The 24891-nt window shown below is 41.4% G+C and overlaps 1 protein-coding gene across 2 annotated transcripts in view; it reads right to left on the reverse strand.

The window, feature by feature from the left end:
* The window catches only part of COP1 (COP1 E3 ubiquitin ligase), a 124168-nt gene that overhangs the window by 69092 nt on the left and 30185 nt on the right, over positions 1-24891 (reverse strand). For both annotated transcript variants that reach the window (XM_065842532.2, XM_065842531.2), the window contains exons 10-12: positions 21406-21520; positions 17748-17883; positions 3300-3443 (exon numbers count right to left, since the gene is read on the reverse strand). In XM_065842532.2, the coding sequence (XP_065698604.2) occupies positions 3300-3443; positions 17748-17883; positions 21406-21520 (395 nt within the window). The remainder of the gene's footprint in view (positions 1-3299; positions 3444-17747; positions 17884-21405; positions 21521-24891) is intronic.

A 24891-nucleotide genomic window follows, 5' to 3' on the forward strand; every position in this document is an offset into this window, starting at 1 on the left:
GCTTTTAGGATAGAGCAATCATCCATTTGATTTATTGACACTGAAAAATAAAAACAATAAAATACTAGCAGCTTCTTTAAAAAAAAAAGCCTACTGATGCTTTGCTTTTCCTGCAGTTGACTAAACAGATGCAGCTGATTTTGGAGGTTTGTGGTAACATCTATCACTGAAGTACAGATGCTGCAAACACACAGTGGTGAGCATGCAGAATGCTAAACACGGATTTCAAAAGCGTGTTTACCTAACCACACTTGCACATCACCTATTGTAGATTAACGAGGCCTAAAGCCAATTTCTTTTACCTGAACTCTAGATCTCCTTATTTTTCTCCCCCTGCGACCTATGGCAAAACAACAAATCCGCCTCTTGAATAAATCAGAGAAGAGCTGTAGCTCTCTGCAAGCCATTCATCCTCTTCTCGTCCTTTCCCACCTCCTCCTGCACGGGGGGAGCCGCAGATTGTTTGCCATAGCCAGGGCCACAGCAAGTCATAATTAGCTCACAGGGTGCTGTTTATAGCTACTACACAATACCAGGATTTGTTTCTTGTACTGAAGCTATGAATCTGTAAATGGGATTTTTATGAGGATTTATGTGTCATCTTGTGTTTTTCCTGGAAGCTTATGCTGCTGTCGTTCCCGGGGGACACGATGCACATTTACCAGAAACACGACCCACCAACTTCCTCCCTGTTCTTAAAAATAGGAATGAGAAAGCTCAGCAGACGATGCAAAAAAAAAAAAGAGTGTATTTAAGAAGCAGGTGGGTGTTAAAAAAAAAAAATAAGCAGGGGGCTGGAAAAGAGGAAGAAAGACTCAGCTACAGCTGGTACCAGGGCCGCGCTCCAGGAAAGCCAGCAATGAATGATGCTGGCGTGAAGCTCTCCCTTTCCGCAGGCGCCCAGCTGGCACCGGGCAGCGCTGGGCTGGTGCCAGTCCTGTCCCGGGCAAGGGCTTCCCTTCCCACAGCTGCTCCCAGCCACCAGACCCGCTCCTTGGCCAGACACGAGCCCTTGCAAAGGCTGTCACCTGCCTGCTTTGATAACAGCTGAAAGCTGAGTCACCGACGGTACCCCTAATGATTTACGAGCCGGCGTCATCGCAAGGTTAAGCAGGATCGATTTAGGGTGAGCTTCCCACGATGTGCATTCGGGAAGCCAAAGCGCCTGTGGACAGACGGATTCGACACTGGGCGAGGATGGAAGGGACGTTACTGGCTGTGCCAGTGTCACCACGTCCCATCTACAGACTCCCCACGTCTGCAGGGGAGAGAGGTGCCACCCATGCGCCACAGCAGAAATACATCTGTCTTCACCATCAGAAAGGGCACTGACAGGTAGAACAAGCCTCCGGAACAAGCTGCACCTCCACCTAAATTAAGATCAACAGCTTTAAGCCAAGGTTTTTCACAAAAAAGCAGGCTCCACTTGTTTAGATTTTATTATAATAGAGGCACATTTTCAGCATACTGCAATATTCCGTAATGAAATTACAGCCTTCATACGTAACTTCTCCCTCAAGCCACACCACTTCACAATAGCGAGTTATTATGCTGCTCAACACGGCGCCAGCGAGCCCCAGCACCGGTGACTGGCAGCGCAGCTAATGGGTATAGCAAGGATGCATGTGACTGACAGCCTCACTTTATTTGTCAAAACCAAAAGCACCCGCATGCCAAAGGAAGGCTGATATAATATGGAGGTGCCAACGGGGGAAAAAATGTATTTCTTTGAAAGAATGAGAAAAACTAGGGCAAGGAACGAAAGGAGAGGACCCTGTCCACCTTCACTGAGGCACAGAGGACAATACATCTTGTACTGTCATACATATATAATGTGTATATGCATGAAATGTGAAAAAGAGAGAAGAAATCTTGAATGCAAGAAATGTCTTGTCTGGAGCACAAAGCTGACAAGAGGAACATCACTGAAGGCACTAATGCAGCTCTGCTCAACCAGCAGCTGCCGGAGAAGGGAGAACAAACAGCAGCCTCATGCCTGGCAGGATCATCGTGGTAGATTCCTGTCAAATTTGAAGCAGCAAGTCTGGGAGTCATCTCAGACAGACCAAGACATACCATACACACGCGGTTTTTTCCTCTTCTAATTAAGATAAAAGGCACTAATTGACTGCTAGATGGTTCTCCTATTATTCTGCTCTTCTTTCCAGAATAGTGAAGCTGACTGGTGTGAACTCTGCTGTGACTCAGTCAAAAATGCTGAAGGTTTCACAAGTCCAGCAAAACACAAGCTCCATAACCAGCATGGCCGATCAATACACATCGCTCTCAGACTGTTTATACCCATTTTGGAATCCAGTCCCAGGGTCTGTTGCATTTACATATTTTGCTTCATAAAATAGTGTTACACAATTCAAGAATAATCAGCCTGAGTGATACAGGAATGATTGATATATCTTAAGAAATGTGTCAACTACAAAGCTAAGCATGACTTCTATGCTATAGACTTGCAAACATTAATAATCTTGTTGCACAACATTTTGTTTTTGTAGAAGCCAGACTGTTACATAAACTTATTAACTACACACTTTTATGGGTGCTTTAGTGTTTCTAAAATGTAGAGTACCAAATAAAAACAAACGAGTTCAGAGATTCTAGAGACTTGTATTATAACACTGAATTGGTTTGACTGCTTGTATTATTCACTTTTGAGCTTTAACAGAATTTTTGAATCAGGATTTTTAAGTTATGTTAGCCAGATTCTTTCAACTGAAGCTCTGACATGGTGGTCTATATTTCTTTTATTAAGTCACATAAAAAGATTAAAAAAAGACTCAACAGTAATGATAGCACAGAAGCAAAAAGAATCAAGCAAGGTCTTCTCCTCAGAGCTTGATATTATGAGGCCTATCAGAGCAGTACTTTGGGCAGACGTAAATTTATAGGCAGAAGGCGCAAATGAGGCACATTCCCCAGGACTGAGCAGCCTTTCAGCAGAATGGAAAGGATCTGGTCGACTAAGAGACGAGAGCATGAAGGAAGCAGGGGCTGTTACTACTCTCCTTTTAACTGAGTAATTATCCAACTGCATTTTCAAGGAACACAAAAGCAGTTCACTGCCCTATGTCCCTTTTTCCTCCAGGTACACAGGCATGCTATTACCTTGGATTAGCCCAGTATTCACAAATAAATGCTTTCGCCACTTGATCCCTCCCAGAATCCAAACCCATCAGCTCCTGCTTTCCTCCCTCTCTCTCCCATTCCCACAATGGATAAAGAAAGAAAAACAGCTACCGCACATGAAAAGGCCCTCTGAGTTCAAATGCAAAGTCAACGCCTACCTGATTTTGGAATTACAGGTCATTTCATTCTCAGGGTAGTGAATATCCACCGCGTCCTGAATGACTGTACCATACTCATAGACTTTAATCTTCTTTGTCACCCCGGCGATGGCAAAGTAGTCACAGTCTCGGTCGAACTCGATACTGAGGAACAAAAGCAGAGGTTGAGAACCACGTAAACACAACACATGTACTTACCAACAGGGTATTTTACCACCTAAACATCCCAGTATGGCAGAGCTGACAACCACAACTTACACTTAGCAAATACCCCCTTGTTCAGAGCACCTTGGCCAGGTTTGGCACACGCCAATGGTGTAAAGTTCTTGCTCTCACCCACCATTTTCTAACCCCCTCCAAACACAAACCCACAATCTCTATTTGTTGAAACAGCACTTTGTGTGGTTGCACAATCTCCTGCCAGCAGGCAGGATCTTTGCTCAGATGCTCTACAGGTTTCCCAGTTCAACTACACCATCTGCACAATGTGGTACCCGAATGTCAAAGCAGAGAGCTCCCCTGGAGCTTAACATTGCTGTATATGCATGCATACATACGCAAACATACATATGCTTGACATTCAGCTGTACAGTCTATGAGCAACATGCCACAGGATACTGTCCATTGATTCCTCTACATCACACTGCTGCATCCCTTAGCTCCTACATACAGCAGCTTGGTGAACTCTTAAGTGTTAACACAGAGTAAACCAGTATTTGCAGAAAAGACCCTTCTAAATTCCCTGAGTAACAACAGAGAGTTGAAAAATATATTGCCAGTATTGTAAAACCCATGCATGCTATGATTTTACTTAGGGTTGCTTGTGAAAACAGAGGCACCTTCTTTCTTGAACTGCAGGGCAAGTTCGTAATAGATATCAATGAAGTTGGAAGTCAAAGCAGTCACCTTATAACAAAGTTAAGCTGCAAATGAGAAAAGCCTGAGGTTGTACATGAAATACATCTGAGAGAAAGGCAGGCAGCAGATTACAAACAGCTAATGTCCTTGCTAGCTTCGCAGCTTGGAAGGGCTTGAGAGAAATCTATTAGAGACAGAGCAAACCTGCTTCCCCAGAGCTCCTGCCTGCAGCTTCTGCTACTTTTGAGAGGTCTCTTTTAGGTTCTTCTACTCAGTAACTCATTTAAATCTCTGCTGCTTCATAATTTTCTCTCCAAGAAGCCACAGCATTTGTGAACCAGGCAGCAAGTTCTCAATGGCAGTAGAGAAAACCAAGTTCTGACATTCATACAACTTGAAAAATCCTGAGAACAGGGGTATTTAAGGTACCTTTCTACAATTAGAAAGTTTTAAACCAATTACAAGAAAAGAGAGGGATCTTTAGGCTGCCCCCATATCTATCACAGCTAGAATCTTCTACCCCTCAACATAGCTGTGAAGTTGAAGGTACTGCAGTGCTTTCAAGGGAAGATAAATGCCAACAGACTTTTCAAGTCCTTGTAAAGGAAATATCATCAAGTTATTTTTAAACTACGGAGAGAAAAGATGGTTGACATGCGGTCTGACAGTATAAAATTATTCAATAAAACACTTTGCAACATGGTCTTTCAAGTCGGGTGCCTAAAGTTCTTCAAAGCAGGGGCAGGAGATGGTCCCACTTGCAACTGCTTGCTCGCTAGAGGAAAAATGAGCCAGTTGGGTCAAGTCCACAAAACTGCAAACCCCAAAAAGGTAAAGAAAAAGAACGTGCTTATGGCTGGGGAATAAAGCAAGCAGGCAGGCACCTATTTAAATAAAAGTGCAGTGGGAAAGAAGCCATCTAAGCAGCAAGACAGCTCCCCCCCCACCCCACATCTACCCTACTCTAATAATTTTTTATTCAAACAGGGCGAAAGGACCATTCAAGTCCTGTCTTGTCAGCTCGCTCTGTCCTATGGAAGAATTTTATAATCGAAAGCCTCTATAACAATGCAATGGATTTACTCGCACCACAATCTTAATTGAACCGCTGTCTCAGCTCCTGCACACTGCCCTGTGGATTCAGGCAAAGCACAACTAAACTGATGGCAGCGATTCATCTACTTGGATTCAATTTATACCCTTAGCCTTCTCCTGCCGAAGAGAAAAAATATAAGTGTATTACAATGTCTGGTAAAAAGCCAAGTTATTAGAACAGAATAGAACCTCTCTCACCTGGGGTACATTTGCTTCTCTAGCATTAATTCAATTTCTTTTTTTAAATAGAGACATGCTGTAGACATAACAAATGAGTATTTCAATATGTCTATAAAAGTTAACACACCATTAAAAAAAATAAAAAGCCTCAACCAATGAAATTGATTGTCGGACCTGTGACCTTCAAACAGCAAAGACGCTGCAGGGGGAAAAAAGATGCAGAAATAAGCCAGCAGCTGTACAGATGTGCATTGCTGGGACAGGCAGGCAAACCCAACACAGCGACGCTGACACCCACTTGCATCTTGGCCTCTGTCATTTACACATCATCCTGGTACAGTGAGTGTTCTCACTTTCTGTGAGCCAGCTTTTAGTAAGCAATATACGAAGAAAACTATGAACAATCTAAGTAGCTAATCAAGTGGCTTATTTACCATATAAAACTATTCCTAATATTTGCAAAGCTCTGCTTTTCCTGGACTAATTGGGATTAGGACAAGCAGCTCACTTGCATAGCAACAGTTATTTTTATGTTTTTTCTTACAAGTCTTCTAAATACATTTAGTATTAAGCAAGGCTTATTTGCACTTAACTAGCTCAATGGTATTCCTGTCACTTACTGCTTGAAGTCTTTGTGCCAATGCAAGCTCTTGCTTATTCACAAGCTTATCTATATGAAAATTTGCAAGAGAACCTAGTTTTATTTTGTCAAAAGACACAACAAGGCCAGTTCTGAAGAAGAAAACATTTTCATTTTTTTAAAGGAAGCACTGCAGGTAAATAATAGTTTAGATCATTTGAATATCCAGTGAAATTCCCTTTTGGACTAGTAGTGGTCCTTGCTCCTGGAACACATGCATGTTAGAATTACCAATCGCTCCTTTTTATTTTTTAACCTACTTTTAAACTCCACATTTCTGACCAACAAAGACTACCTGAATTTTTTTAAGGAACCTTCTGGGGACACAAAACCTTCTGGATATTTGAAAAAGATTTATAAATGTGCAACAGAATTTACTCATAAAAATCAAATTGAAAGGAACTGATTGTTTTGTTCTAGGGAAAATAGAAAAGAGACATCTCCCATTCTCAAGTCACCGTTTTCTTTTTCCTTAGAAGTTAATGACCAACGTCCCATGGAAATACTACTAAGAGCTGCTAGAAAGTAAACACATTCTCAAGGGTTTTGTTTTTTCTGCTGCTTATCTTTATTCATAATCTGTTTTATTTTAATGCTAAAACCTACATCCTTGGAGAGCACTCATAACTAGCAAATGGAATTATGAAACAAATTGCTTCTGAAACATGTCTGGAAGATTGGCTTGGTGTTGAGGGCAGACCAGTGGGGAAAGAGTAAACAATGAGTAATTTACCAGTTTTGCCATTGTACAAAGCCTTGCTCCATTCGCATCCTGATGGTGCACGCAGTTGCTCTCCACATCCTAGGAGGATTCACTGGAGTTAGGGAACACACACAGATGGGCAATTAATCTGATTAAAGGAATGGAGCAGCTGCCTTAGCATCAGCATAAGGAACCAGGCAACAGTAAGGCTGGTGTCCAACAAGTCACTCCACACTACAGCAAGGAAGCTTTCATCAGAAGATGATCATAGAATCATTTGGTTGGAAAAGATTCTTAAGATCACTGAGTCCAACCATTAACCTAAATCTAGAAATAAACCACATCTCTAAGAAACTCATCTGTACATCTTTTAAACATGTACAGGGATGGTGACTCCACCACCGCCCTGGGCAGTCTGTTCCAATGCCCAACAGCCCTTTCTCAGAAGAAATTGTTCCCAATATCCAATCTAAACCTCCCCTGGTGCAACTTGAAGCCATTTCCTCTTGTCCTATCGCTTGTTACTCAGGAGCCCAACTCCCCCCTGGCTCCAAGCTCCTTCCAGGCAGTTCAGAGATCAGAAGGTCTCCCCTCAGCTCCTGTTCTCCAGGCTGAACCCTCCAGGTCCCTCAGCTGCTCCCATCACACTTGTGCTTCAGACCCTTCCCCAGCTCCGTTCCCTTCTCTCAACTCGCTCCAGCACCTCAAGGGCTTTCTTGGCATGAGGGGTCAAAAACTGATTTGGGACAGATGAGGCTCTCCTTCACACTTCAAAAACCACACACACATGACACACAGACGTGATGGTGGCAGACTGAATAAATATGGATCCACCCTTGAGTATCTCCAACATAATGACAGAGGATGCCAGGAGGCCACAAGAAGACAACTCTGCAGGCAGTGACCACATTGACAAATGTGCCTTCTGCAGGGACAGTTTGGGGCTGGGTGCCCAACAAACTGGTCCCTGGGGCAGCTCACCCTCTGATTGCAGTTTGAAACACCCCAGGGGTCAGGAGTATCTACCCCTGTGAGTGTCCATGGGACACAGGTACATGCTAGAGCTGTTCCTTCAAATCAGAAGAAAGTGGCAGGTCACACCTATCTGCATTTGTTTTTAACTGCATCACTGGTTACAATTAAAGGTCTGCAGCTAATTGCTCCTCTCCCCTTTCCATACACACACAATTGCCACTATTAACCATAAAAGCCTCAGCCCTGACTTGGTAACAAGATCTGTGACCGTAGGAGTTGCCATTTCCATAAAGTAAATGACTCAGTCCCTCTCATGGGACTATATATAGATATAAATATATTTTCCCCCCTGAATATACCAAAGCCTTTCAATTCTACTTCTACCTAATACGGTGCTGTCTCTATTTCTGTACCTCTAAACCAACTCTCATCTTGCCACAGCCCAATATGTAATTGCAACACAGACTGTTCTCAGTTATGGGGGACTTAATTGGTGGAAGGAGAGATGACAACAGCAGCTTCTGTTTTTCACTAACATTTCCTTAAAGTCTTTCCCACCCTGAGCTTCCACTCCCTCGCCTTTGCGGGATAATTCTGTCACCTTTAACAATCCCAAATCTCATAGCCTGGTTGCCCATTTCCAACAGCCACTTTGAAGCACTGAAGTCAAATATTAGAAATTTAGGTTACAACCCAACATCACAACCACCCCTGCAGACTGTTCAGCACCTGGGAACAATACAAAAATTGGTATTAATATCACATACCTGAGAGACTGTTTTTACAGCAGACTGATATTTTAAGGCAAAGTAATTAGTGTCACCAAGCATGCACTAGCATACTAATGTGTAGTTTTTTAAAACAAAGCTATATTCAGGCATAGGAAGCTGCTATTACAGTGCTCAGATTTTGCGCTCCATCAGCTCAAAGTCTCAATTTTGTCACATATTAAAAAAAAAAGCCTACTGAGACAAAGCATATGAAGTTCCAGTATCAAAAGACTGTTTTACTAAAGCTTAGCAGCTGAAATAATATTTGTTTTGGTTGGTTTTATTTAAAAAAACAAAACCCAAAAAAAGCAATATTTGCATTAATTACTCCTTACTCCAAAGCACCACCTAAATAAGGACACTCTTGCTATTTTAGCATCTTTAACTCATGCCACAGGGACAATACTAGACCACTGCTGGCTGAATACATTCCCCAAATCAAGCCCTCCTGCTGCAAAATGTTTTCCAAAATACAAATTGAGCAAGCACATCATGATCCGAGATAGGTTACTGCAATCTCTACTCAGGAAGGACCACTCAAAGAAAACCCCTTTGATTCTCTAGACTGCTACACAGATAAATTAACTATTTAAATGAGGCTCCACATAAATGCACCCTGTCAGAGAGAATGTGCCTACCTCCCTAAGAACCACATGAATTTGGGTTAGATGTGACCCCCAGATTACCTGATAATTGTCAGATTTGTCCACTAATCAATGAAAAGTTTTTTTGGCTACTGTAATTACATCCTCTCAATGGATTAGATTCAAGTTTAATGAAAGTCTAATGAAAACTGTGGCACAGAGGACCCCAAACTATCTCAGTTTGATCCCATTCCTTGGAGCTGTTTGGGATATCCCAGCCCTGGGTTTGGCAGGACCAGCTGCTGTTAAATGCACCTTGGGAACCCCCCCTGCCACCGCATCTCCTCCAGCCTTCAAACATCCAACAGGAATAAACTCCTCATAAGCAAACCTCTATTTAAAGTGTAAAAATAAGATACCAGAAAGTCAGTTCTGTGTGTTGATAATATTTTTTTTCCTCCTCAAAGCTGGGAAACAGAGAGAAAAGGGTGTTATAACAGAGGATGGTCCTCAGCTCCAGGCTAACTTGGGAAGACATCGCACTAGTGATGCTGCAGTCGCACCTCCAGCATCTTTCCTGCAGCCACAGCAGCCTGGAGGTTTATTTTGCTCCATTTGCCTTTCTAGGTATAAAAAGGTACCAAAGTTGACAAAGTAATGTCATTAGACTTAGTTCTAGGTCCACATCATGCTTACAAAAATCCTTTTAAGCGTAATGAAATGCCGTCAGTTCTAATAGAGACCACTTAGCAATCCTCCCATTCAATAAAGAGCTTGTTTAAAGGAGAATATTAAATCTGAATTGAAGGGGGGTTGGTGGGCTTAGTTCCATCTCACAGCTCTGAAATCAAAACCAACAGAGTTATTTTCATGCTTTTCATCACTAGATAAAACAGAGTACTTTTTTTTAAAAAACAAACACTATGCTATGAGAGATTGTGTTTCCTGCAATAGGTCAACTGTCAGAACCAGGATTCCCTCTACTTCGAGAGGAAGCAAGGAGAAGTGACCCTGAACCTACTCTCCTCTAAATACAACCCAAAATCTCCCAGGAAGCCACAGCAGACTTCCAGACTTGTCTGTAAGACTCTATAGTTAGACATCCTTTTTTTTCTTAATACTTATATTCAGGGGAACCTAGCTTAATTAGCACTAATAATGAGAAAACCTATAGGGAACTACTGAATTTTGCAAGCAACTGAACATAAAGCTTATTGATAAAAAGCCACTTTACTGCAAAGCGATGCTCTTCTGCATGCGGAATGTGACAACAATCCCAGGGTTTATATGCCAGATACACAGAAGTACAATGAGCCAAAGCCACTGCAAACTGCCACCATGCAAGTTAATGAGAATTGGAATAAGTTTTTCCACAAATACCATTTAAAATAAGCTAGAGTAGGGAAACACATTAACTAAAAATGCCAAGAGTTAAATGCAGAATTTTTCTTATGATGCTATGTAAAATTCAAGCCAAATGAATGCTCTGCCCACTTTAATATTGCAGGTAACTTATTTATATTTGAAAACCAGAATCTGCCATTTCTGCCAGCTGGGCTGATACATCGTAGGTTACAAACAGCTCTGACAGTAGCAGAAGCACAGCCTCAACCTCACAAAATGCTGAAGTGGAAGAGGTTTTAAGTCTCCAAACATATTCAGCTGCCTTCTTTCTGCATTCCAGCCTAGGTGACAACTGCTGCCTAAGATGTATATGGAGCAGATTTGAAGGAGGAAACCCTGCTCCACACCAAGTTGCGCTGTTTTATCAGGATTATGCCATTAAATAGGAAAAAACTCAGCTAGCTGGGATAGACGTGGAAGTACCCTCTAAACAAGGCCATTCAAAAGCGCGCAAGCTTGTTTTCGAGCCACCACATTTATTACTACACCAACAGCTGGAGACAGTCACCTCTTCAGACACTGCAGCTCAATCCAACAGGCACCAGCCTGAAATATTGAGTCTATATGAGCCGAAACAGAGCCTATATCAACTGAAATATTGAGTCTATATGAGCCGAAACAGAGCCTCTATCAACTGAAATATCAAGTCTACGTAAGCCAAAATATCAAGTCTATATGAGCCATCTGGAGGAGCCAAAAAACAACCTGGGGCAATTAACTCCAATGGCCCTGCTGCCTGTTGGTGATGGAACAAGGTTAGAATGCAATTTGAAGCATTTCTCACCACACTGCTCAATCTGTTTCAAGAAATTGTTTTGATGGCATTTTGAGGGGTTTTTTTGGTTGGTATTTTGTATGCTATTCTTAAACAAGTCTTTAGAAAACATAAAGGTACTTGAAAATATCCTTAATTTCACAGTGTCAAATAGAAAAATTTGCTCTGACTTCCACCTTTGTACAAATGTATACACGCTTGCATACAATCCTGTAGTATAAATAAGTAATAAATAAATGTCATTTCATAAATTACTCTGCAAAACACCTATGCAGCATATAAATCCAGTGCACCTCTGTCTTGCAGTCTGTATTTATTAATACAGACGATACTAATAATCATTAGCTCAAGCCTCTTCTCCAAACTGAGCTGCCCATAAGGTCTGTTTTTTTTCTCAGAACAGTTTAAGCTCACACCATACCTCTTCACATGCCTTAACACACCACCTTAATGTGTTTGTTTCTCCCCAACTATCTACAATTTAACAGACTAATTCCTCTAGTTAGCAAGAAAGGAGCAAACAAGGAATCCAAATGCATACTAATGCTTTCCAGGTAATGACCTCACAAGCAAAGCCAGGCATTTCCAACAAATAGAGCACTGAAAGAACGCTGTAATAAACTACAGAAATTAATATTATATTAATTAATATGAATTAATTTGTTTCTTTGAGCTGACACAAAAATTCAGGGTATGTACACTCAACATTGAAAGAAAGCTATAAAACTGGGGTGAACGAAGGAAAATATGGCTTTGCCTTTTGCCAACACTGCCCATATGGAAGTTCTGTGAAGATGCTGCAAAACCACAGTTTCCACAGCTTGCAAGTGCAATCGCTGAGGCCAAGCCACAGCGCTGCTGTCTGATGGGAACAGCAGGAGGAACGCAAGGGCACCCACCTGCCACCTCCCAGAAAATACTTTTGTCCTGGTCTATCAGAAGGGCTGGGTGCACCGATGCAGCACAACTTCCACTTGCTACCTGCCTCCTGTCCTAAATATCAGCCTCTCAAAGGACATGCTTGACACTACGGCACCCACTTTTAATTTCTGCCCTTTTATGAAGCGTCTACTTGAAAGAGCCCAGTCTCATTCTAACAAATACAATCCTGTTTAAATTAACCCCTATTTTTAAGTCGGGGAGCTCAAATTATGCAGGAATTGAATTTCACTTTGCACTATGTGTTAAATGCACGTAAAGACATTACTTCTCCTTAAAACCTAAAGCCAGAGGAAGATGCTCAGCAGAAAAATGGGGAGAGAACTTCAAGTTTCCAACAAACTGACTGTGTACATTTATCACCAGAGCACAGTCCCAAGACTTGGAGGTCTCTGTTCCAATACCCCGCTCGCAGCTTTTTGGTCAGACCAGGTTGCTCAGGGCTTTCTCCAGCCAGATCATCCTCCAAGGATGGACTTCACACAACCTCTTCTGGAAGCTCATTCCAATGTTGGACCGCCCCACACTGCAGCCATGGACCACTACACGGTATTTGCCAAAAAAGGGAAACTGCTTACATCAGCTGCACAAAGTTTCTTCAAGATATTAGAAAAAAAGACAAGCCATGAAGAACAATCATATTTTCATATATTTGGTTTAAAAGCTGATTCCCAAATTGATGAAATACTCTTCAATAGTTTTAACAGACGGTTTACAAAAATTCACAAAGTTTGATACAAACTAAAAAGACTCATGTCATTATCTGCAGAGGAGAGAGGTTTGACATACTCAGAGCACTTAATGGGAAAGAGAACTTATTATCAAATAGTCTGAAATTATTAGGAAAAAATGAGGTACCACTGGTGCCCATGCAACTTCCAATCATTAACTTCCCAATTTCAAATTATTTCTGTTTTACCCCTAAAACTGAAAGTTTATGTTGGTAGAAGAACGGGCTTCTCTCTCCGCAGTGTCACCGCAGTCACCAGAAGGTTTCTTTTCTGGTCAAGACTGGAGATTCGAGCAGAAATGCTCTTTTCTGGTCTCAGAGTCCCTTTTGTCTCCAGCAGTCCATCCTGGGGACTTGTAGGGATGTTACAGAGCTGAGAGCATCTCTGAACTGACATCTGTATGACCCTTCTGCGGGGTACAAGTCACATTTAGCTCCTGCTCAAGGGATCCAGACCACAATTATGCACTAGGAAATGTATTAGTTCTGCACTCCAGAGAAAAATAAAAGAAAACCCCATTTCAGCCCCAGACAACCTCTGGTCTGTGGGCCAAAACCTCAGATGAAGTAAGATAAGAGAACCACAGGAGAAGCACAAATTTCAAGTAGGTTCAGGGTATTCAAGTTACCTCAGCCACTCTACAGTTCAAGTGTCTTTTTCCAAGAATCTCCCTCTTCCTTCCAGTTGTGGGAACAGTCTAAATAAGACAGATCCATCCACAGTTTTGAGCTGCCACTTGTAAATAACAGTCCATTTAAAAAAATGATTGAGCTAACACACTGTAAGAAAAATTCAGCCCTTCTCATTTCTCATCTTCTCAAGGAGCAGCATCGACTGTACTCTAAAACATAATCCTGTGAAGGATAAAACCACTTACATTTATTTCATTCATCTTTACCACCAAGATAGAAGCATTGCCGGTCACAAACTTAATAAAATAGCTCATCTAATCCTGGCCAGCCCAGGGCATTAAAAAAAAAGAAAAGCTTGTTATGGTAAACTCAGATCTAAAAGGTACCTTGTTAAAGTCTGGATCTAAGAATTCACAGGGACATGTAATTGTAGTCCAAAGTAAAAAGGGGAACAAAAATAGAACGGTTCAATGAATACATGGAAAACATACTACTAGTGCATGCTTTTTGTTTTAAGGTCACCTTTGAAGAAAGGATTTCAGGCCATGTTACTGAAAGGGTCAACACAAAGAAAAAGTACCATCTTGAAACTGACTTAATAGTATTGTTTGAATGCTAAGAGAAACCTTTTTACATCTTGTTCATTACTTAGAGGCAATGGAATAATGAACAAGCAGTGGAAAAAAAAAATAATGGACCCCAAAGGTAAGATCAAGTTTTTGAACATTGAATATTCAACAGATGAGCTGAATAAGGTTTCAGCAGCCAAAAAACAAGTAGTTTCTTTCCCTCTCTGTAGATAAATATAATTAATCCTCCCTTTAGATAAATATAATTAGTCTTGGCTATCTAAAACCCTTCAGATGTCATTTTGAAACCTTCCAGAGAAATGGTAGGCAAACCCAGATGACAGAAACCCGCACCATTTGCCCCCAAACCTCAGGCCCTCTGGGACAGACACGCGTTTCCACCAGAGCCACCCAGCAAGGAAAACCAGCTTTGCGATCCCCACGTTTCAGACAGACATCTTGCTGCGGTCTGTTCCCTGGGTTTTTCTGTTCTTTTTTTAAAAATATGAAAGACTGTCACATTATTCTCTGAAGGCCTCTGACAGCGCTAAAGCAATTTTCTACATAAATCATTGTAATGCTAACGCTGCAGTTTACAGGCTCATCTTTAAAAGAAAAAGCCTTTACTATTTACTGCCACAGCAAGCGGAGAGAAAAAAAAGTTAAGCTCTGACGACTGCTGTGTCTGGGGGCATAATAAATGGAAAATTTATTCCTTGGCCCAGTTCTAACAAAACTTAATATACTTGTGAAAACCATGTAAATACTTTGCACTTAAGAGAACCGAGGTATAAAAAAAAATGGCATATTGAGGTACGTGTACATTCACATTACAAGCGTGCTGAAAGTCCCCCAAATGTTAAAGCAAAACTGAGTAACTGGCAATTTCAAAGCCTTGAATGTGTTTTCACTGAACATCCTTTCTCTGTCATTCTGTTTTTCTTGAAGCAAATAAGGGAAAAAAGGACTGAAGGTTGTAAATTTTGCTTGTGAGAATGTTTCTAAGCAAGGTAAGGAAGCTCTCCCTCCTGGTGCTCAGGAGAATAGTGTTGCTGGTCCATTTCAGGTTTTTTCCAGCATGTTTATATACAGTATTTAATTACAACTTTCATCCTGCTACAGTAAATTCTGTTTTATTTTCCTTCTAAACAAACATCAAGGTTTTGCAGATAAACATATTTCCATCTTCTTCCTTTGCAAACACAAAGTTAATACATCTTTAAAACCTATTTAAGCCAGCAGATCTTTTGGAGTCCAGTGTGTGAGCTTCATGTGGGGTTACAGCAATGCAAACCACACACTCTTGTATTCTGTCCATTTGTAACAGCATTTATTTTTTTAAAATACCAACTAAAGTACAAGGAAGTTTAACTTCTTGTCAATTCTACTTTTAAGTATACTGAAAATATCCCTTTATAATATTTTCTAAAAAATTTTGTGGGCATTCCTCACTTATTAACCTTCTATTTGCTTTGTATTTAAATGCATTTGTATCAACATCAATGGCCTAAACACAAAGACTATTTGTCATTATTTTATCAGTTTCCTACTGCATTCCCAGGAACACCTTTAGAAATCAGCGCACTGCACAAACTAAACAACAAAACTTTTCACAGCATTTAGAAAACAAAAATAAGCTTTCAAAACACCCCAATAATTAATCTGGTCCATTTATAGGTAGCTACAAGCTGCTCTTTTATTATCTGAAGCTGCCATCCCCAAGACACACACCTCATTTAGCTTCACAGGCTCTCTCTGAACTTGAGTCTGTCAATCTGGATGAAGAACAATGGTGAACACATAATAGTGCTGGCCAACACATATTATATGTAAACCCTTGATTAACAAGTCAAGCTTTAAAAGAACGGTTTGGATACCCCGAAGGTAACAAGACTCACCACAGCTAAGGGACACACTCAGGTGTGAACAGTCTTACTCTGCCCACATACCAAAACCCCATAACATGTCTTAAATGCCTTGATAAACCAAAAGCATGAGCAGCGGAGAACACTGAGTTGGAAGCCAAGTTATTTTTCAGTTAAATGCATTTAACTACTGATTCTAGCACTGGCTTGGAGGGAGGCACCAGAGTATCTTCATTTTAACAACACACATACTTTTCAAACATGTATTTCGCCCGAGAATTATAATGCCTTCAAAATGGGAGCGAGATTTACTGCCTGCCCTTCCAGCATCTTCTAACCAAATACCACAAAAATGCTGCTATTGCAGAATGTCAAGGAGAAGAAAGGGCAAAGGAGCAAAATCCAAGTTGGTAGCTGAGGAAGTTTGTCTATGTTGCAGCGAGATTCCCATCTGAATTTTGCTGCAGCTTGTGTGAACCCAATCAGCGCAGGTTAAATATACATCAGATCAGTGAATATTGTCTTCTGACCTCTGAGGCTAAGTCGGACATTATACATTCCTGGTACCTATTGCAGCAGTTACAGAATCAACGTTGCTTTAAAAAAAGGAATAAGTATTCTATGCAAAATGTGCCTCCATTTCTTCACATAGTGCAAACTTTCTGGGGTTTTTCAACAAACATTCAAGTTTTTCTGTCCCTGTCCAAATGGTCCCTTCCTGAGGCATTAGATCAAGACTCAGAAAACCCAAATTAAATTCACTATGTTATTGTCACATTTCTTTCAAGACCTCAGGTATGGCCACTCTGGATCTCCTGCTCCCCATGTATAAATAGAGATGACACTACTCTCCCTCAAAAGGCTGCTGCAAACAAACATTCTAATTTGCAAAATATGCCTGTAAGGAGTTAATGGGCCCTGCATATGTGCCATGCCAAATGATTTCCCAATTAACATGTTGCATCATTTTCTCCACCACCACCGCTCCAAACAAGCTACCACAGGCTAATTAAACCCCTCGGGGTATGCTTATCAGCCTCTGAAACCAGTTTAAGGTTAGAGCTGCTTGCAGGTCCCAGCCTCTCCTTATCCTAGGTCCTCTCTTAAGTCTGATCCTCGGGGAGTCCCGGACACGACCACCCCACCCGGTAGGGGATACAGAGCTGTTTTTGGCAAGAACAAAGCTGTCGAGTTGGCTTTACCACAACCACCCCCTCACTAGTGTTTAGCACTGTAAACAGAGTTTCCAACACTCAAGAGTTCAAGGAATCGCAGTTAAAAACAACTCAGCTATTTAATATTTGCCACTACACCTGGAGCCACCACCATTTCAAATCACCACAGATTCTTAAAATACCAATACCAAGCAAGTTGAATGTTTCTTACAATGTTGAAGTGCATCACTTACAACACAACTACACTACCACAAAGAGGACCGAGCCTACAACAAGCTTCAGGCTTTACCACAACAGCTCCAGATACTCACTGGCATCTCAGAGGTTCTGCATTCAGTCTTGACCAACACCAACAGGAATAAAAGGTACTACCACGGTACACGAGTGCCTTCACAGATCAGTGGTTATCACACATTCGCAAAACTATACTTGGGAAGCGACTGCAAAGCGTTATATATGTACAGAGCATAACTTGTTTAATACGGGTTATTAACTCAGCCTCGGAGGTCTGTGTCAGCACGAGATGCGCTGTGGGAGCCGCAGTACATCTTACCTGGACACTATGCTGGAGCCGTTGTAGAGGTCGCTGGCGTAAGACAGCGTGGCCAGGGGTCGGACAGAATTGTAGCGCGTGAACTTGGACAGACACTCCTGAAACTCATCCAGCTGGCTTGTGGTCCTGCTGTCATCTAGGGAGAGGCAGCGAAGGAAACGAAGAAATAGAGCAAGATAAACTCGACAGCAAACAAAAAACAATATGTATGTCTTCAGTGACACTAACTATTCTTGTTATTTGGGGAGGATTCTTGGTCAAAACCAGGTTCTCTCTCACCTCTAGCCTTCCCTGAAGGCAGTATGATTTTTCAGAGCACAAATTAAGTCTTTCCACTGCAACGCTGGGTGAACCTACTGTGCTGAGAATCTGCCTAGAGATCACAAATTACAGCTTTCCTGGTAGATAAGCTCATTAATTTTATTCATATTCAGAGCCCATGGGGTGTATAGATTATTAACTGAAAACCTTTAAGCATATCCAAATCCACTGTAAAGAACATGCCTAGTTTTCTATGGAGGTGAAAGTATATTCCTTTCCCTATATTTCTGTTCTAATATGCCTACATTGGGTGTCAATTACATTCAAAATACTTTTAGTAAAAAAATATTTGTCTTGTTATTCCAAAAGCAACAGACCTAAGGGAGAGTTGTTGCAGGGCTGGAGAAGGAAGACAGGCACGAAACCAGAATATTCCCTGTACTACAAGTTTTGTAAAAATTATGACCTTCAGCAGACAAGATGAAATTGAGCCAGCTTGAATAATGATGATAAATATTCTGTGGGAAATGGAATAGTTTACTACAAAAGTTAAAACTAAATTGCAGTGTAGATAGCTGAAAGCAATTCTCCGATTCCTCAGAAGTTCCAATTTCTTTCGGTATGAAGAGAATTGTACGTAAACCATTTAAAAATAATTTAGCTATTTCCTAAAAAGGGAAAAATTCCTAATTTACAGTGATGCTGCACAGGCAAGTCAGCCTTCCTAACACAATCTGCGGTCAAACATTATGTAGAGCCTTCAGGCTGTGTAACAGCCCCCACAATTTGCAGCAATTCTCCCTCTCCTCCTCTAGCACTCCCACATTCCCTTTGTCTTTTTGCACCCGTGCAACATAAAGGAACTACTGCTCTCCCAGCACTAGCACACAGCACCTCGGTTTACAGGTTGTCTGGTTTATAAATCCCATTACTGCCCACCTTGGTTCCTGTTAAACCTCAGCATCCACTGCAGCAGCAGAGAAACCACATGCTCACATGGCTGAGATCACAAATTCCACCCGCTAGTTAAGTTTTCCTTATCTGTTTCTTTGTCAGCAGCATAAGGAAACGACAAAGTTCTGCTTACTAGAAAGCTTTGTAAATAGCAGGGTAAGAAAAGGATGAGGTCGATCTATAAAAGCAGAACACAGCTGTGATTTCTTGGGGGAAAACACAGAGAATAATCACTTCCTGCACGCTGGTAACTCCTTGTCATCAGAAAATATTATCTTGCTCTACACTTGTAAGGCATTTGAAGTGTCCCTATATGCTATTTAATGTTTGATCGTATAAAGGAACAGTAAAGGCTAGTAATTAGCATGTTTAAGAGTACTAGCGTATACATTACCCAAGTCAGATGGATCAAAAGTGGCAAAATGAACAAAGAACCACTCCAAATTAAAATCATCAGCACCTGACCACTATGGGAAACAGCTCAAGAAGCAGCATGTAAACATCAGACAGCATTTTTCAAAGACTCTTCCCTCTTTCGACACTTTGATAGGAACAAATAGCTGCTGCTCTTTCGTTTCCCTCATTTGGAGATCAAGTATACAGTCCTCTTGTAATTTATTCTCTATCTGTGCCTGGAAAACTGAAAGTTATATCTCAAGACATTTTCTCCATCAAAATGCAAGGCCATTTCATAATTACAGTTATTGTCTCCACTCCCTACTAGAACAGTCATAGGCACCTCTTGCAAAAAGCTGTAAATCCACACTAAATCCTATTTAAAATGTGTCAAAAAGTAGGAATGATGTAAGAAGAAAAATTAATCAAGTATCACAGGTTATCCCTTATTGAGGAAAAAACTTGCACTTGGCAAATCCTCCTGCTCTCGGTGCAGCTGATGCATATGAATACAAAAAATAGTTTCACCACATTCATATTTATAGTTCCAATTATGAAGAAAGATGTCTCCTAGAAGGGAATGCTGGGAAGAATCCCATTTGTTATCCCTGGTTATTAAGTATTATTTTAACACAAACAAAGTTATGCATCACCAAGTTAGCACCGCATGAAAACATCTCTGTGCAACCTGCGAAGTAGCATAGTCTGCAAAGCACTTGCCAGCACTATACAGGAAACCTCGCTGGTCACACACAACCAGCTCCATCGATCTTCCAGCTCCTGAAGCACCTCTCAACGTGCTGCATTCCTTGCTGAAATTATTTTACTGTGCATGATGAGGTGCGAGTTAGTCGCTGCTCTGAAGTAGGTAGATGTAAACATATCTAAGAGTGAGCTCCCTTAAAATGTGTTGCAGTCCTTCAAGGCATTTTTTTTAATTAAAAAAAAAAAATCAGGCTTCATTTTTATGTCTTTTAAAGCAGATAAAACTTAAATTCATGGAGGAAAAAATAAGTGTGGGTTTCTGCTTCAGGTCCCTTGCTGATCGGTGTCCTGGGAGGTCAGTCCTTGCCTTCCAAGGCTGTAAGTAAAGACATTTCTGCCACAGCAACCTCTGCCTGGTCCCCTCTTGTCCCCGGGAGGTTTCTCCTGTCCCCAGAGGGCCGGCTGCTCCTTGCTGCAATCTGTCGCTCTCCCTATGAGCTGCACCTTGGTGCTGCAAATCTCTTGCCTGCCACAGCCCACTGCCTGAAACTTTCTTCCCCAAACCGGTTTCTTTCCCAGAGGGGCCGCAGATCAACGCTCCTCTCCCCCACGACATATTCATTTGACCCATTCGTTTCTTAAGAGAAGCTTGTCACGTAATTAAGAACCATCCATCCACCAGGTAACAATTACTCTAGCTGCTGTCACACTGTTACTCAATTATGAATGAGGCAATCTAGGCAATTGTGAAAACAGCTTCTAATTCTACAAAACAAGCCTTAAATCTAAGGTGTACCCCCATGGGACACCTATGCTGCTGCATACTCAGCTTCTATACTCCAAGCCATTTGTTAGCCAAGGCTCAGTCTAGACAACATAAAGAATAACCTCCAAGTGTCTTCTTGCATGTAAATACAGGAGAATTTATCAATTTATGTTCATACCTCTGTAGTATTTCAACAGCAACGTTTTTAACTACTGTGTTTACACCACGTTTAGTAGAAAGACAACCTAATCACTGCTTTCAGACATTTGCATCTTCAGAACAAGCACAAGCAAAATTGTTTATTGTGGGTTACGCCCTTCACAGTGCAGGAGTAAAAATCAATAAATGTGACCCTCCAAAGCGACAGGATTAAATTTTCTAAATTTAGCGACTTCAAAGATTGGTCAAGAAAAGCAAAATGGGATGATGTGAGTAACACACATAAATATGTATAGCAGTGTTCCCGTGCTGAGAAGAAGTGAAAGCTGCGCTCTCAATAACAAGCCTGTTCTGAGGAACAGGCACTGTAAGAAGGAACTGATGTCAGAAGTTGGACACCACACAAGGGGAACTCACCCGAGACACGAGTCATCCTGGTAGAAAAATAGCACTGCTCCAGGTCCTCAAAATGAGCCGTGAGCCGTTTGCGCCGCGAGGCCAGCGTGCTGTTATACCACGGCTGCTTTTTGGTCTGAATGGAGAAGAAAGAACACTTCAGAAAGGATAAAGCCAGGCCGGGCTTTTAGTTCAGTAGATTTTACCAAATTATGAACAACTTATACATTACATACAGAGGGTCAGATGCGTGAAATGACAATAAATGAAGATCTCGCCACTATCAACAGCTACTCTTAGGGTCCTATGTTGCACCCTTTAAGTTGACAAACAAGAAAAGTTGCTTTTAGACAGTTCTTTTTTTTCCTGAATCTTTGCAAATTTGCTAATTCCAGCAGCCTCACAGGCAGGACAGACAGGAGCAACCCATGGGGAGTCGCATCTTGCATTTGTACAGATAGACAGAGGCCAAGGATACTGAGCTTCCACCTTCACAAATCAAACAGACTGTACAACAAATAACTCACAGATCCCTGGCAGACAGCTCATTAAAAAAAGAAGGAGGTGTTTATATTTTAAAGAGTTAGTTACTGAATTATTTCTTTTGAAGCAACTCTCCATCAAGCTAAGCAAATAAGGGTAGAAGCAGAATACACCATCAAGTTCAAAGGTTAATTGAAAAGAAGTCAATGAAACTCAACATTAAAGCCATTTCCAAACCTACCCAATCAGTAATAGTGAGAGACAAAGGAAAAGAATTGAAACTACATGAGTAAGTTCTCCTGAAGCAACAGAAATTACGGTACATCTCATTTTAACCAGTAGTAAGGAAAAGGAACCAATTTCTCTACTACACAAGAAGCATGAAGAGCACCTTGCTTTAGTTTATATTTAAAAATAAAGTCTCACCTATTGCATACTCAAAGAGGAAACTTCAGAAGATTTGAGAACATCAAGCCCCCTTAAGGAATGTCCCTCACCATGTACGAGGTCCCTAATGCCACTCAATAACAAAACCCCCTCCACATACATCTCCCCTCAGTCCATGCAGGAGAACCGGCTGCCCTCATTACAAGCCATCAAGCAAGACAATAAGAACAAAGTTTAAAGCCTATTCAAATTCTCTTTATAGCTCTATGAACAGTAATCTAATAGTTTAGGGAAAAAGCAAGCCAACCCCCAGATGCCATTTCCTGCACAAAGCCCCTGGCTGTACATCGATGTCATCACTCACACTCACGTGTTGACAGCACCTACGGTCTGTGCAGTTTCTTTCATCTCAAAAGTGACTTTGACCTCAAAATACAGCTAGAACACTGAAAGTACTCCTTCATCAACACCTTCTAAGCACAATTTTCTAAAATTTCACTGCTTTAAGAAATGCTTAACGGAACACTCTTATAGCATCTTCCTATTAATTTTGTGCGCCACGCTGCGAGGGCTCCAGCCTCTCTGAGCACATCTGGAGTGATGAGGGCTCAGGACAACTTCGAGCACCAAAGAGCAATCACTTCAGTCTCAAGTTAAGATGAGCCGCCCACAACACGATGATATAACCCAAAGTCCAAGCTTGATCTGCCAGAAGAATCCAAGTCCACATCGAGACTAAATCAATCACGGTAAGTATTTGCTGTCTGTGCGACACACCTCTGGGGTCTCCAGAGGAATTCTGCCCCGGAGCAGGTCTCAGGCTGGCTCGTGGTGACCCAGCTTTGCTGGGGATCAATCCACATTAACCCATTTTCATCAGATCCTCCCCAGCTAAGCATTTTAAACTGCCCATGTTTTACCAAAACATTTATTAAGTTTCTATGAAGCCTCCTCTCTGGTTAAAGCAATGCTGGGGAACGGGAGTTAAAAAAAAAAAGGAGAGAAAACACATCCAAGCAATTTTTATTCAACTGCTAGAACTACTATGGTTGTCCTACTTGAGGACATTAGTTAGGATTGCTCTGTTATCAAGAGTGATTTTACTGTCTGAACTCCATTAGGTACTCTGAATAGTCCTCTAACAACTGTGGAAAAGCTTCATGGCTACACAGCAGCTCCTTATTTCCAGTAGAAAAGTACTGACACTAAATACTACCTGCAGAATTCCCCAGGGCCTATGTGACTTGGCCACTATTTACTTCTGAAGCTCAGCTTCTGGAAGAAAACCATCCTGTATCTTTGCAGTATATAAATTTTTCCCTAAGAATATGTTTGTGAGTAATGCACAAAGTAATGATATTGAGGAAGAAAGCTATGCTGTCCATCCTGGCATCGCTTCCTCCTGCCAGCAGTACCCAAGCGATGATTTTTGCCACGACTGACAAATAGAAAAAAACCACAATTGTATTTATATTCTTCAAAGTCTTTTTATGGTAAAATCTTGCTGAAATTAGACTATCTTTGAAAGAAGTGTTTAACTTCAAGAGTTCTCTTTCAACTCCCCATCCAAACATGTATTAAAGTTTAATTCAAAAATTTGCACTAGAGAGTACAGATCTTGCACTCTTGAGGACAAAAAAGATTATTCTCAGGCAAACAAAGCTGTCATACAGAACGACTAGAAAGCCTCAGTTGTTTGTTTTGTGCACTTAGTAGCAGTACAGCTATGCTATTAATATTGCCTTTGAAATACAAAGAAAAGTACTGAGAGAAGTGGTGTCAGTGCAGAACAAACACACTAAACCATATCAGAATCCTGAACACAAGATCTTCATCCATGTTTCCCTTCCCCTCTGAAGTGAGGTGGAGCTGCAGCTCTTTGTTCAAGCAAAAAAACCTCCCAGGCCACAGGAATGCCAAGCATTTTTCCACAAATTAACAGAGGGAAATTTCTAATTACCAATTAGTTATGCAGCAAGACAAACCCCAAAACCTCCACGCACACATACACGCACATCAACCCAAAATTCAGGTGTTTTTTCTTTATATCGGTTACGTCATCAAACAAGATCCAACAGCACTTCTACCTGTTAATTTCCCAGTTTGATACGTGTGGTCCAGCACCACCAGAGAGCACCAAAAGCACGAGCTGGCATGTAACCAACAGTCTGTTTGCCCAAATGAAAACTGTTTTAACCTTTCTGAAGGGGCGAGCTGGACATCAGTGTCATTTCCCCAGCCCAGCTGAATCACTCCGAGCTGTGAGGCTACGGCTGTGCTGTTTGGCATTCAGGAGACCTGGTAGATCAGACAGTTTGGAGGCTCCCTGACAAACAGCTTCACAGTACACGCTACTTTTTATCCTCTACGTGAATTTATAATACAGATTATAAGGTCCTAAATGAGGATGAACTGTAAAAAACAGCTGTATGTTTCTTGTTTTGAAAGCGAAGGCTGACCCGAAGCTATTAAAGTCAATGGAAAGGGACAGGGATCTACCTCCCTTCCGAAATGCTGCTCGCTTGGGAGAAGGGATGAAGTGGGGAAAAAATGAAAATCCCAAAGATGACTCTTCCAGGGAAGAGGGGATAAAGTCAGTTGTCTAAATATATTACTCCCTATTTCTTTGATGGCATG

The sequence above is a fragment of the Patagioenas fasciata genome, chromosome 6, assembly GCF_037038585.1.
Source record: "Patagioenas fasciata isolate bPatFas1 chromosome 6, bPatFas1.hap1, whole genome shotgun sequence".
Lineage (NCBI taxonomy): Eukaryota > Metazoa > Chordata > Aves > Columbiformes > Columbidae > Patagioenas > Patagioenas fasciata.